General features: G+C 41.4%; 1 protein-coding gene across 16 annotated transcripts in view; it reads left to right on the top strand.

Moving 5' to 3' along the window:
- Positions 1–3005: 3005 nt before the first annotated feature.
- The window catches only part of FBXO38 (F-box protein 38), a 55405-nt gene continuing 43012 nt past the window's right edge, over positions 3006–15398 (top strand). For 3 of the 16 annotated variants that reach the window (XM_008523325.2, XM_008523324.2, XM_008523318.2), the window contains exons 1-4: positions 3110–3225; positions 8612–8688; positions 8999–9105; positions 12046–12236. In XM_008523325.2, the coding sequence (XP_008521547.1) occupies positions 12109–12236 (128 nt within the window). In that variant the 5' untranslated portion in view covers positions 3110–3225; positions 8612–8688; positions 8999–9105; positions 12046–12108. Of the gene's footprint in view, positions 3548–8611; positions 8689–8998; positions 9106–12045; positions 12237–15398 lie in introns of all 16 variants that reach the window. The other 13 variants (XM_070569241.1, XM_070569235.1, XM_008523319.2 and 10 more) reach the window with 9 other exon arrangements.

The raw sequence follows: 15398 nt of genomic DNA, 5'->3' as shown, positions 1-15398 counted from the left end.
AGTGCCAATCTTGCTCACACACAAAAAAAGTGGTTAAAATGGTAAATTTTATATTATGTATATTTTGCTGCAATTTAAAAAAGTCATGTAAAGAATCATTCATGTGCAGACCCAAGACTGTACTTGTGGGGCTATCAGTCTTCCTTTTTTTTTTTTTTTTGAGGAAGATTAGCCCTGAGCTAACTACTGCCAGTCCTCCTCCTTTTGCTGAGGAAGCCTGGCCCTGAGCTAACCTCCGTGCCCATCTTCCTCTACTTTATACGTGGGACACCTACCACAGCATGGCATGCCAAGCGGTGCCATGTCCGCACCCGGGATTCGAACAGGCGAAACCCGGACGCCGAGAAGTGGAACGTGTGAACTTAACCGCTGTGCCACCAGGCCGCCCCCTGGTCTTCCTTTTTTTAACCTGTGTTAATAAAATCTACATACGTTCAAAAAAAATTAAAAAACAAACAAATGAGGTAGTGTGGTAAACCAAATTCTTTGCTGCTCCTTCAATTAAGAGGAGGAGTCTTATTCTTCTCCCCTTGAATTGGGGCTGGCTTAGTGGCTTCCCTGACTAACAGAATGTGGCACTTCTAAGGCTAAACATAAGAAGTCCTGTCGCGTAGCTTCCTCCTCTACTGCTTGGAACTGCTTGCTCTCTGCACTCTCTAACTCTGAGTATTCCCTATCAGAACCCAAGCACTTTCCTGTGAGAAACCTAAACCAGAGGGAGAGGCCGCGTGCGGGCAATCTTGATGGAGCTAGAGGACTTCCAGCCTAAACTGCCAGTAACCTAACATCCATTTGAGCCTGAAGTTAACTGCAGTCTCAGCTGACATCTGACTGAAAATACCCAAGACACCTCAAGCTAGAACTGCCCAGCTGAGTCCAATCAACCCATAGAATGATGACAGATCACAACAGATTGTTATATTAAGCCAATAAATTCTTCAGTAGTTTGTTATGTAGGTACCATAATAATGCCCATTTTTCCTTGACAAACCTGAAGCTTAGTTGAAGTGCTTGCCCATAGTCTTTCTGCCAGTGCGTGGAGGAACTCACACTTGAACCAGATCTTTCTGGTTCTAAAGCCTACATTGCTGACCACTAAATACACAGTTTCTCACTCAAAACAGCTGTAATAGGATTTTTTCTTCAAAAACCCTGTAGTTAAATTCATAGTTGAGTCTTCCCACATTACTCAACTCCAAGGGTAATGACACCAACGTGCATGGCGGCCCCTCTACTTGTGCAGTGCACAGGCCCCATAGCCATAGAAGTGACCCAACAAACCCCAACCCCAATCCTCAAGCAGACCCTGTTCTGTTAAACGTCAGACCTTCTAAAAAAGGGATTATCTGTCATCCAAGGGCCTAAGAAGTTTCAAGGGAGAAAAGAGGCTTGTGCTAGAACCTATGAGAGCATGAGAAGTAAGAAGTATTTAAAAATTTCACTAAAAAGTGGGGATTAAGAATTCAAAAGATCTCACAGTGGTTTGGGGCCATTTAGTGTAGGGCAAATTTCTCTGTAGAGCTCTGTAGAGCTCAGAGCCCCCCTCATGATGCTGTATGAGGGTGTGGAACACTAACTCAGGACCCTAATGAAAATCCACATCACCAGGGAACAAAAAAATCTTGGAGATAAAGGGACGCACCTTATATATTCTACCTAAAAACGTTTAAACTAGTTTTATGCCTCATTATACACAGCTGGTGCTCATAGCGCTCAGAATCTCTCTTTAGCGTTTACTATAATGATTTGTAGGAATGTTTTTGCTTCTCTTTCTAAACTTAAAGTAGGAAACATATCTTATTTGTATTTCTAGCCCCACCTTAGTGCTTTTTACCAAAGGAGGAATACTAATCAAATGAAGGAATATATTCAATTAAAGATTCAAACCAATTACACTGAAATAAACCTTATCACGTGCCTTCTATCTATGCCAAGCCCAGTGCTAGACTTTCCTATACAATTCCTATTTCTTCTTCAGAACAATCTAAGAAACAGAAAAAGCCAAGAAATTGCTTCATTTAAGTTCAAATATGAAAGAAATTGACAAAAGCAAGTAACATGGGAATAGGAATTTATCTTCCCTTACAAGAAGAATGTAATATGAAAGCTGCAATTAAGGTGAATAGTACATAAACATGATGAGGTTTTGTTGCTGTTGTCGTTGTTTTGATTTTCTTCTCAGAACCCCACATCAAGATATATGGTTTGACATATGGAATGAAATGGCTAGAACTGTGACTGCCTAAGGCAAGCTGAAACCTGTGGCACCAAACCATAGTAGAGAAGGAGGGAAAACCAGTAGGTTTGATATCAATCAAGAAAAGAATATGAAGGACCAGGGGAACCCAAGCCACCGTCAGTCCTTTGTACAGCAGAATCGTCTAGTCACCCGTGTCTTGTCAAATCGTGTCTTATGTAGCTTCAATGCACACTAAGTTTCCTAAGAGGTATTTGTATCATTTCAACACAGATATTTTGCCCATTTTAATTAAATGTATTATAGGGGCAAGAAGGCAGGATCTGGAGGGTAAAAGATCTGGGTTTCAGTCCAGCTGTGTGACATTGAACAAATCATACCTCTGAAGATGGTTTTCATCCCTCAAAAACAAAAACGATTAAGCTGAATCCTGCCCATATGTCAGAGTGCTAGGGAGTTTTTCATGAGACACTGATGTGAAAGCCCTTCGGAAACGTTAAAATACGTTAATTACCTGCACAGAGTTCCAAATGTAGAGAAGAGCTGATTTAACATTATCATCTTACTGCCCTCCCTACCCCTCAACCTAAAGAAAAAGAAAAAAAGTTTTCTGTTTTTAGCTGGGTGAATTCCAACAACGTCTCTATGGGAACCGGGCCACTTTGCAAATGACAAACTCGAGGTCCCAAGGCTTATCCAAGGCCAAAGAGCATCAGCGGAGCCAAACACGAAACCACAAACTCTTGGATCAAACACAGCACTTCCGGCGCGGCGACGCCGTTACGTAAAAGCAAGCCCAGCCCCAGCCCTTCCCGAAACGCCACGCTTAACATGGCTGCCGTGTCTCGACGCCTCCTTCCCACACTCAACATGGACGCGGGGTGCGGGCCCGGCCCCGGAAGATATCTCTCCGGAAATGCCCGAGCGGCGGCGGAAGCGGAAGCGGCTCGGCGGTGGGGGCCGTGGGAAGTGTCTGTCGCGTTTCTCCCTCCCTCTCAACCACAATAACAGACGGAGGGCCGGCGTAGGTGAGGCGGCGGCCGAGGGCCGGGGGGCCGTGCGGCGGGGCGGAGGAGGCCGGATGGGGGCTTCGGGGCTCCCGACCGCCTGGGCTCTGGATCTCGGGCCTTCTTCGGGCCTAGAGCTCCCGGGAGAGAGAGATTGGGCTTGTGGTTCTTGGCCTTTTAGGCCCTGGTTGCGGGGTTTGCCACCCTGTCTGAACCTGGCCCCGGATTCCAGTATACAGAACCCCTTCTGGGCCTCGCTTTCCTCAACACAATGGGGGGTTTGGCCTGGGTACCTTCTGGGACCCCATCCCACTCCGGGCTTCAAGAATTCCACGATTTTAACGTAAGTCAGTGTTTAAGGCAGTAAATTGAGGAAGGCCTGTAGTCAGCGTACTGAGGGGATGTCCCTGAGTAAGACGCCGTGAATACTACGTCTTTGAGAGGCCGCCAGCCCTGGGATCAGGAGCCCCATTTTCTAGTCTTTCCTCATTCACCGACGCACTGTGTGACCTTGTCTAAGTCCATTACCCTCTCTATGCCACAATTTGCGTATCTGTAAAATGAATGTATTGGATGCCTCTGATGCCCCTCGCCCTGAAAATCTGATTCCAAACTCCCTTACAAAAAGTCTTTCCTTAGAGACAGACCTGAAAAGCATGTCTTCCCTGCATCCTGCATAGCCAGGAGTTGACTGACAAGAGATGTGTACCATGTTCCTTTCCAGACACCAAGCCGGCCAAGGGCAGGCAGCTGGGCACTTGGGAAGATTCTTGTGCTTCCTGTGCAGTGGGAAGCTCCGTCCCAAAGCCTTTGTTATATAAACCCACACCAGCCGTGTAAAACACCCCACTGTGAAAAATAGACCTTGTTTTTTATCCTAAAGCTGCTGTCAGCTTGCTGGTTCTCTTTGAGCAAATCCTTTCCTCTCTCTGGATTTAAGATTTCTCATCTGTCAAATAAAGGAGCTGGATTAGGTCACTCGTTCTTAATTCCCTTTCCCATCCTCCCAGCACAACTGAAGAATAAAATAACGGCTCTATAAGGCCATGATTTTCTCGGTGAGGGAAAAGGTGGAATGTGGAGGGTACGTATTATGTATCTAGTTGTATAGGCTGAAAAATCTGTGCTTGTAATTTTTAAGTTTCTTTTTGACAATTACTGGTTTAGGTGATCCCTAAGTCTCCCTCCCTCTCTAAAATTTGTGATGCTGTAATTCTAATGCACCCTTTGGGTAAAGAATATAGACCTTTTTATGTGTGTTTGTTTAAATGACTGTGTGCCTAGGGGTACACACTTTAGGAACAAAGATACTAAGGCATAGAATAGGAGAAAAAGGAAAAACCAGATTTCAGTAAGGTACAGCGATAGAGTGAAATGAAATTGGACTGGAACTGGAGTTGAAGACCCGAATCCTTGCTTCAGCTCTGGTACTTTCTGGCTCTGTAATTTTGGACAAACCAGCTTACCTCTCTGGGCCTCCGTTTCCTTATCTGGAAAATGAAGAGTTGGACTGGATGATTCCTAGATGCTTTCAGCACTGTAATTCTGGGAGGTTTTTTTGCCTATTTATTTATCTGAACAGCTTGGTGGGTGTGGTGGGCGTTTCTTGAGGCAAGAGAGGCCGTCCTCCTGTCATAGATGTACAACATCTGTGATGTGAGGAATGGGGTCATGTTAAGTGACATGCATGATTACTTTGTTATGAGCAAGCTGAAGCCATAGGAGCTAAAAAAAGGCATTAGAAACCTGAAGGGCAGGGAAGCCCTTGACCCTAGGATGATTGAGGACATTGGGAAGTTTTAAATGGAAGAGAGCTATTTTTGGTGAGGGTAGTGAGAGGTAATTTAGGTTTTAGTAGTTGAAATGACTGACTTGTAAGAAACTGGTGGTGGAATCTGTCTCCACTCTGAGACTGTGAACTTATGGGAAGAAAGACTGTCACCGCCTAGCACTTAGTAGGCAGTAAATAAATAATTGAGTGAGGGAATGGATGGATGGGTGAATAGATAATAATCAGGAAAAGAATGAGTTTCTCCAGAGAATTGTTATTAATTAGATATAGAATGAAAAATTGATTCAGAATTGTGAAAATTTTATAAGAGGTCCCTAAGGTTTCTGGTTAGTTGTAAGAAAAGTTGGTTCATCTCTGCCCTATAAAGTGTGTTAATAAGAGACAAACACATACTCTGGAGGGCCTGGTGTGATCCTAGGAAGGGAGTAATTGGTAGAATAAGTCAGGGATGGAGGAGGATGTTGACAGGATGGAACAGGTATAGGAAGATTTTTAGTTGTGACATTTAGGGAGTAAAGGAATGGATTTATATACGATTTTTGTAGGTATCAGCAGTTGTCAGCATTGTGGGCAATGTGTTAAAACCTATATCGTGGAAATAGAGGATTAAAGGGAAAATAACGTGATTTTGCAAGCGAGGAAATATTGGCGCTATCTTACAAGAGGTGGAGATAACTATGAAGGTTAAGGATGAAAAGATAAGGATAAAGTTGAGAGCAAGCAGGAGGAATTGAATTAGTAGAGGATAGTGTTGTTTTGTTTGGAATGGGAGGAGATTTGAACTGGCAGGTTGGAAGAAGAGCATGCCTAAGAGAAATTATGTTGTGGAAGGACCCTGATTTAAAGAATACTAACAGACAATTCAGGCTTGTTACTTAGAATGTATGGGCTGCCAGGGCAAAAATGATGCTTCCTGTGGCTAAGGTCTGCTAAACAGAGTCACAGGATGACTGGAGGATCCCCAGGGCTGCTACAGGCTAGTGTGTGGGAGCCTAAATTAGATGGACCACAAACCCTAATTTGTGAAGGAGGGTGCAGTCAGCAGCAGTTCTGTCAGCATCCAGAAGCCCGTCTCGGGCACTGGGCATAACTCTGGAATGCAGGGAGACAGCCCAGGTACAGATGACTGGCTTGATGATGGGGTGTATAGCGTAGGCTAGGAAGTCTGGATCCCAGCCTGAGCTCTGACACTTGATATGTGCCCTTAGGCAGGTGACTTGTCCTCTCTGCTTCTGTTTGTCCATATGAAGGTTGAGGAGCCAGTGTTGGACAGGGAACTGTGGATGAGCATTGATGGGTCTGTGAAGCCCCTGAAATTGTATCTGTAATATATGTAATTCCATGTGCATGAGTCTGGGTAGTTTTGTTTTTCTCTTGGAGAGATGATGTGCAGCTTTCATCGTAGTCTCAGATAGGTTCATAACCCACAAAAAATTAAGACTGTATGACTAGATAGTCTCTGGGGGCCTCTTCAACTTTTAACATTCTGGGATTCTATAATTTGGTCAGACTAATATTTCTTTGAGCTTTACAGCCTGAGTCTCCAGAACTTGCTTACCCTAGGAATAACCTAGTGCTGCAAAATAAAATCTTCACGTATTTATTTTTTGTTGTTAGTGCTGTCAAGTCGATTCTGACTCCTGGTGACTCTGTACAGCTGAATGGAACCTCGCCCGGTCTTTTTGCACCATCCTCTCATCTTCTGGCACTGTATCAGATAATGCTCCACTGCTTCATAGGGTTTTTATGGCCAGTTTTTTTTCAGAATTGGGTGGCCAATTTCTTCTTCCTAGTATGGAAGCTCCACTGAAACCTGTCCACCGTGGATGACCCTGCTGGTATTTGAAATACCACTGGCATCGCTTTCAGCATCACAGCAACACGCAGCCACCACAATATGACAGCTGACAGATGGGTGGTGTGGTTCCCTGACTAGGAAAAGAACCCAGATGGTGGTGCCGAATCTTAACCACTAGAACACCAGGGCTGGCTCACATATTTATACTCAGCTGTTATTTATACTCACCTCTCTCTTACCCTCCATGACTCCTCTGTTGGGCCCATTTCAACGGGTTCATCTTTATCTACTGCTGATAACTGGAATTTCCCTCCTTTCCCCCTTCCCTTTTAACCTGCTGCTGCTTTGGACTTTCCTTACCTTGTTGAGTTTCTTAGGTGACAAATGGTGATATTTTGGAGATAGGGGTAGGAAGAAAGCAAGACATAGAAGGCTAGCCATGGCAGTTTTTTGTTCTTGTTGCTTTTATCCTTCATCCCACTGAAAGAAAGTTGGTTGAGAGAAAGAGTGCACATAAAAGAGAGATACCATCGTCACTTGGGACTTTGCATGTCTTGATTGCTGGGTTTTTTTCCCATGCAGGGATACCAAGCCTCTGTTACTCAGTGGCCAGGATGAAATGGTCAGCATAGCCTAGCTAGATATTTCACTTAAATGAAGATGAAGCCAACTTTACTGAAACAATTTTGTTGTGCTTTATAGAGTTTGAGTGGCGGTGAGGGAAAATAAATGAGTTCTTTAATGAGGAAGCTTTTTATCTGCCAGACATTTCCGGGGGCACCTACTTGGACTGGAAAGAACTGATGGATTTCCCCTGGCTATAGGTCCTAAGGTGTTAAGCCCCTAGATGTAAGATGGAGATCTTACCTTTTACCCCTATGGTCATCCCCACAAGCCCTTCCCCACCAAAGGCTTAGAGCAGGGGAGTCACTACCAAATGAACAGATCTTCATTTGTAGGCATGATATGGGAAATATGTATACAACTTCACCTAAAATTTTGTTAGTTAGTCCTGCTAATTTAGGCCCTTTGGTAGTTAATATTAGTGCATATTGTAGGTTAAATAGATTTGTGTGGACTTGTTGGAGACCCAACCTCAGATAATGTTGTATAATGTCGTATCTGTAAGTAAATATTTTTCCGAGTTCTAAACAAGTGAGCTTTTATAAACTCAGTGATGTTTAAGGTGCAGTCTGTTTGGTTTAAAAATTCAAGCATAGGTTGTGCACTGGGGCTACTAAGTCTGATTCATACAAAACCACAGCATTGCAAAATAATAAGGAATAATAAAAGGTGGAATCATAAAATGAGGGTGTAAATTATTAAGTGATGTGGTTTCACTTTAGAAAAAGAAGGGAGAAAGGTTGACAAAGAATTTTCCTTGACTGCGTGAAAAGTCAAGAACATGGTATCCATAAATAGTTGGAGTTGTCAAGATTCTTAAAGGTGAAGCCTGTGCTAAAATGTGATAGCTGGAGAATTAATTTGTGGTTGGATTGTTCTATACTGGTTGTAGTCTTGTTGAGGCATTTGCATGCTGCAGGGTAACTCTTATGTGTTCTTATTGGAGTAAAATCTGATGGCATTTTTGCCAGGGTTATTGACTTGGTGCTGCGATCACTGAGTGCTGTGGTAGCAAACGCAGTGCTCAGGGGGGCATGAAATGGTTCTTAGCAGCCTCGAAACTACTGGATGCATATGGAATAATGGAAAGACTGAGGGATGTTCATGCATCAGACACTGGAAGACTTATTATGAGCGAGGACTTGTTACCACCTGGAGGCAGGAGACTGAGATTCTTTTCCTTTTTCTGGCAGAGACATGACCGATAAGATTCTACATGAGGCGCTGTAGTAGAAGCGTACGTTAAATCTCACAGGGAGCTCCGAAGGGGGTGAGTAGGAGTTTTTCACAGAGGACTTAACATTTAAACTAGATTTTGAAGGCAGATTAGAGGTTTCTAGGCAAAAAAGGGAAGGGAAGGATGTTCCAGTCCAAGTTAATAGCTTATTAGGAATGAAAGATCCGTGTTAGTTTGGGGGAACTGGGGATACTGGTGCAGCCGGAGTGAGTGTCCTGCGGGGCAAGTGGTAAGGATGGAGAGATAAGATTGGAAAGGTGGCCTGAGACTGGATTGGGAAGATGTTATCCTCTGGAAACTAGAATTCCTTGTAGGCTTAATTGGCTTTTGATGTTTTTTTTAGGAAATATAATATACATGACCAATCTAAAATCTTCAAACAATGGAGAAGGATAAGAAAAGTAAAAGTCTCCTTTCTACTTTCTTAAACCTCTGTTCTCACTGCCCAAGGTAACCACTGTTAATGTTTTGTTGTGGATCCTTCCAAAAATTTCCCATGCAAACACAAGCATATTTCTCCTTTTTCTTTTATGCAAATGGGATAATACTTTTGGCGTATCATACCTCTTGCTTTTGTCACTTTATATGCAGTCAGAGGAATGCTTTAAAAAGTTAACTCTACCTTCAATGTGGAGTGTGGTATGGTAAGCATTTATTCAGCAAATTACTTATTGTGGGCCTACTGTGTGGTAGACTTTGTTCCAGGCCCTGGGGATACCGTGGTGGGCATCATTTAGGAAGCCATTGCAGTAGCCCAGATGAGGGTTGATAAAAGCCTGAAAGCCAGTAGGAATGGATGCAAAAGTCGTATCTTGATAAAATTGATAAGAAGAGCCAATCAAGTGGCTGTGGGAAGTGAGAGATCATAATATGTTGAGGCTGATTTCAAGATTTCTAATTTGGGAATCTGATAAACTACAGTAGGGAAAACAGGTATGTGTGTTTGGAAGCAGGGCAGTGTTTGTGGTCGTGGAGACAGTTCAGTTTGGACATAATATTTTTCAAGGATGTTCAAGGTTTCTCATAGCTGGAGGAAATAAAGGTCGGAGCTCAGGAGAGAGAGGAACCAGAAGTGGAAATCTTTTTTTAGTGTATTTGTAGTAGCTGAAGCCTTGAGAATGGATACAATTCGCCAAGGAGAAGGAGGTTGTAGGGTGAATTGGCAAAAGAGGCTAAGGAGTAGTTATGGAGAAAGGAAGAGGACCGAGAGAAGATCACTTTAGGAGCCAAAAGATGAGAGGTTTTCACAGAAGGAGTGGTCAGCAATGCCCCCTACTACAAATGGGTCAGATCGGGGAGCACCCAAGAGAGGCTATTGGGTTTGATGCTTAGGAGGTCAGAATAACCTTAGAGCAGTTTCAGGAGCCATCAAAAATGGAAAGATCCATTTGGAGGGGGAAGGGCAGTAAGTAGGAAAAGATGGGCAACAATATAATCAGAAGCAGACGAGTATAGTTATAACTTTTTTTGTGGAGAATTCTGAGTATAAACTTTGTTTCTGCAGAGGTCTGTTAGCCAAAATGTGCTGGACAACATATAAATAAGCTTCTGAGAAGGCAAAACGGATGTCACAAATTCAGTGCACTGTAGCTCATGTACCTACTCTTTGCAGAATTCCTTCGGCCCATAGTACTAGGTACCTGTTGATACTAATCCACACACAATTCTAAAAGCTTACTTCTTTGGGTTTCCAGGTGATAGCTGATTAGAAGTAAGAAATTAGAGGTGGTAGGGGTGGGTTTTTCTGGGTGTGGGTGGAGTACAGGGAGAAGCAAGCATGCTGACACCTGCCAGAAGTAACAGCACATAACCTTTCAGTGAGGGAAGAAGAGACCAGAACACACACACAAGCACAAGAAATAGGAGAATTCACTTAGCTTTGTAGTTGTCTCCCATTTACTGCTGAAGCAAAGGAGCCCCAGGAACTCTGCATACTTCGGTAGCCCCTGAGGGGAGGCGTCACAGAATATAATGTATATTCATATTTATAACTTTGGGTCATCGAGGAAAGGTTAAGCTTTTATTGAGTCAACTCTGTAAGAAAATAGAAGCCTGCAGTCTGCTTCAGAAAACTTTAACAGTAAGGATTATAGTCAGGAAAAAGAAAAAATTGGTGCATAAAATGGAGCAAACACTATTTAATCTAGAGATCCACTGATCTGGAACAGCAGTTCTATGCCTCACTATCACATGGTTAAGTTTAAGCTCTCAACTAAAGTTCTCTGAGTTTGAGTCCAGATACTTTTTTGTTTTAGGAAGATTAGCCCTGAGCTAACTGCTGCCAATCCTCCTCTTTTTGCTGAGGAAGACTGGCCCTGAGCTAAGATCCGTGCCTATCTTCCTCTACTTTATATGTGGGACACCTACCACAGCCTGGCTTGCCAAGCAGTGACATGTCCGCACCCGGGATCTGAACCAGTGAACCCCAGGCCGCCCATGTGGAACATGCGCGCCTACCCGCTGCTCCACCAGGCCGGCCCCCAGTCCAAATACTTTTTCAGAATTTTACCAGTGATAATTGATAATGCTATTTAAAGGACATTATTTTCACTTAGTTTTATCTTCACCTGATCAACAAAATAAAACAAAAAGCCTCTGGGTCCTGGCTCATCTGACTTGATCTCTTCTTCCCCTCTCCACTCCTCCCGCTTTCTCTCTCCTTCCCTCTCTTCCTCCCTCACTAAAGCTTATTTTAAAAATAAACAAAATGTACATTTGACACAAAGTGAATTAACCTCTGCTCCTTAATATTTGCAGGAGAAGGAGAAGGAGAAGGCTGGTTTTATTCTCCCTCTGAAATTGCACATAAAATTCTTTCTTTTTTGAGGAGAAGGTCTATAGTTTTATCAGATTCATAAAGGGGTTTATAACCCACTAGTGGAGTTTAATCCCCTCATTTTATAGGTGGGAGAATGAAGAATTTAAAAGGTGACTCAAGTTCATAGAAGTAGTTTGTGGCAGATCCAGGAGTCCTCTTCTCCCTTTTGCTGTGTTAGGAGCAGTCCTAGAATCACAAGCTCCTGGAGTTGGGAGGGGGTTTGTTTACTTAGTTCAATGATTTTGCTTTACATACGAAGAAATTGATGCATGGAGAAATTGAGTGAATTAGCTGGGAAGCAACAGAGTACAAATTAGAATCCAGGACTCCTGATTCCTTGGATTTTTCACTCATTCTGCATAGTGCATTTTTATAGTATGCTCTATTGCTCTTCAGAAAAAGATATTGTGCCTTTTATGTAATATTTTTATTCATTTGAGTGTGGTTTGTACTGTTGTAATAGCATTACCTTTGTATTTTAAAATAAACATTGTTTTACCTAGGTTTTATGGGGATGATTTCTGTCTGGGCTTGGTGTGCTTTAGTCTACTCTGTTCTCTGTTTGCCTTCAGGTGCTTTGAACTCAAGTAACCAAGAGGGGAGATTTGGTCTTTGATACTGGAGATAACGCAGCAATGGGCCCGAGAAAGAAAAGTGTTAAAACGTGTCTCGTGAATAGTGAACTCCCTGAGGAAGCAATATCAGATGAAACAAAGGACTATATGAATCAACTTTCCCATGAAGTGCTTTGTCATATTTTTAGGTAAGATTTTGTTTGGTTCACTTTACCTACCTGGAATGTGTCAGTAGGAGCAAATCCTAGAGCTGTGCTGTCCAGTATGGTAGTCACTAGCTGCATGTGGCATTTAAGTTTAAATAAAATTAAAAATCCGGTTCCTCAGTTGTACTAGCCATATGTGGCTAGTGGCTACTGTATAGGACAGCACGGACAATGAAATTAGAGAGTATTTCTTTTGGTGCAGAAAGTTCTATCGGACAGCCATCTTCTAGACTGTGTTAACATTCCAGGCTTCTTGGAATTCTTATTGACTAATAGATTTGTTGACTTTTGTTACTACAGTACAGTGTATGTGTAACATAAGGCAGTGTTTCTGAGTTTTTTGACTACAACCCACAGTGAGAAACACATTTACTCCATCTATACATATATGTAAGTGATTGAAACAAAAGTTTTGTGAAATAATATCCATCTTTAGTATATGCAGTGCACACATGAAAATTGTTTTGTGATAAATTTTTTCAAAATCTTTTTTAAAATTATATTTTTATACAAAGTGCATTATAACAACGGTTAAATGAAAAAAAAAAACCCACAAAAAAACCCAGAAAATCCCTGTCGTTCCAGTTTCCTCTCTTCTCTTCTTTCCTTCATTATCCATTCAAATAAACAAATCCTAACATACTTTGTCTCTGGAGTTAGAGACCTGAGTTTGAATCCTGAGTGTTTTTACTAGCTGTGGACCAATGATAGATATAAAGATATTATTATAAGGATTCAATGAGATAATGCTTTTAAAGCACTTAACGTGCTACGTGGCGTAAATGCTTGGGAAGTGTTAATGGCTATGATTGCATTCTGCCTTTTTTTGTATTGGTATGTTGTCTTCATAGTTATCCTTTTAATCATTGCTTTCTATTTCGTTGAATATGACACCGTAATTACCTTTTCCCTTGTAGGCTGACTTCTGGGTTGTTTCCAGTTTTCCTCTTATGTAATTGCAATTATCTTTTCTAAGCGTCTGGATTTTCCATTAATTTAGATTATTTACCTGGGGGAAATTTTCATATATAAAGTTCTTAAAAATATTTTGAATTTTTAAAAATTATCAAATATTTGCAGATTAAGAAGTTTTAAAATAGTGATAGCAGAGTTACTTTAGGGAACCACGGGCACTTTATTTTTCCTTTCTAATGTAAATTTGTATTGGTCTTTTATCTTCTGTAGTTTGTTATTCTGTGACCTAGTGTAGTTTTTGTTAGTTCAGTTCTGTCTGGGAATAGAAGGCCCAACTAAAACAACTTTTTTTTTTAACGTAACAAAATGATACTAAAGTTCATTTGGCAGAAAAAAGTCTTCCAGAATAGCCAGAATTTTTCAGAAAAAGAATCTAACCCTACGAGATGTTCAAATATATTCTAAAGTGTACAATAATTAAAGATTTAGTGCTGGAGAAAATAGTCAGACAGTTGGGTAGAACAGACAAACTCCATATGTAGGCTCCTTATGTGGATTCAGATATATTTGGGGATCTAGTTTATGATAAGCTTGGTATTCACATCGATGAGGACAAGCTGAGTGAATTATTCAGTGATGATGTCACAACCTAAAAACCATTTGGAGAAAATAATAAAAGCATGTTCTTCTCTCTCATATCTGATGACTAAATTCTAAATGCATCAATGAATTAAACAATAAAGCTATTAAAATTTTAGAGGAAAGCATCGGTAAAATTGTCTCTAGAGATGTGTGTTAGATGTTTGTTGAATAATGGTAAGACATACTGTGAACAAATCCGACTGTTTTAAATGGAGAGAAGGTCAGATAACATTTTGCAGTTCAAACAGAGTATTCAAATTGAAGGAGTGGAATCAAGTAGAAGGCTGTTAGCCTGATTATAATGAAAAAATGAAAAAAACATGCAGCAAACTGGCAGAATATAAGAAGACCTGTGAACCAAGCAGAGTACTTGAATTTGGTATGAAATGTTTCCTCTAAAAATAAACAGATTGAGTATTAGGCTTCTAAAATTTTTATTTGAGGACCCATGATGTAGTCCTGTAGTAACTACTTGGCATGTTTTCTAAAATGTATTTGATCTGCCTTTTGTACTCTGGCTCTTTGACTATATACTTATGAAGAAAAAATACATTTCTTTTTCTGAGGGCAAGTATGATGTAAGATCGTCTTCATGTGGTTACTGAACTGTTGGTATTTAAAGGGCGTGTGATATTAACTCAGGCAAATACTTTGGATAACAATGATTTGGGGAAAAAGTGTTTTAGTGGCAAAACTTGATTTAGAAAATAAATTCAATATTTTTCATTGTTTATAAAATGTGTAGTCATTTGTTTCTGAAAATTATCCTATTTATATCTAAGTTATGGAGACTGTAAATTAAGTTAGTAATGCTGGTTTTTGTAGAAAACTTGATTTGATTCTCTTTATTTAATTAGTTTTAAAGGGGAAGGGAGAGGGGCCAGAGGCAGAAAAGAATGGAGCAGGGAAATATTTAGCAGGCATACTTGCATTTTCTTTTTAGAATTAGCTTAACTTTGAGGAGTTAGAGTCAGACCCAACTGCTCTTCCTCCCTCTTACCTAGCTGTTGACTTTTTGCAGGTTAACTATTCTGAGCCAATTTCACCACTTGTAAAATGGAGTAATAATAGCACCTACTATAGCAATGGGGATTCTAGCAGGAAACAAGGTACTCTTGGCTGGAATTTGAAGATAATTAAATGAGGGGATAATTTAGAGAGGCGTAGGTAGGGTTAAGGGAACCAGTAAGGGATGTTGAAGAATTCAGCTAGGGCACTAGAAACAGCAGAAAGCCTTTGCCTTCCATCGCCAGTCAGGTGCTCGCCTGAGGGCAGGGAGCAGCAGCGCAGAGAAGGGAAGAGAGGATGGGGGGAGGGCTGAGTGGCAGACAGAACGACCTGCCGGGAAAGCTGTGACACAACGACTGCAGCACAGTGTGTGTGTGACAATACTGCAGTCTAGGGTAGCTTCTACCTTTTTTTTAAAACAATTAGGTGTGCACAGAGGGATGTTGAGAGAGAGAGGAGATTTTCTGATCTTTGAAAATATATATTGGTGTTATTGGAAACAGAACAGAGGTAGGGGTTAGTTGAAAAGTTTCAGGAAGGAAGAGATAACAGGGGAGGTTGGAAAAGAGGAAGTTGTAA

Source organism: Equus przewalskii, chromosome 13 (assembly GCF_037783145.1).
Source record: "Equus przewalskii isolate Varuska chromosome 13, EquPr2, whole genome shotgun sequence".
Classification (NCBI taxonomy): Eukaryota; Metazoa; Chordata; class Mammalia; order Perissodactyla; family Equidae; genus Equus; species Equus przewalskii.
This window is presented reverse-complemented; position numbering and strand designations above follow the sequence as displayed.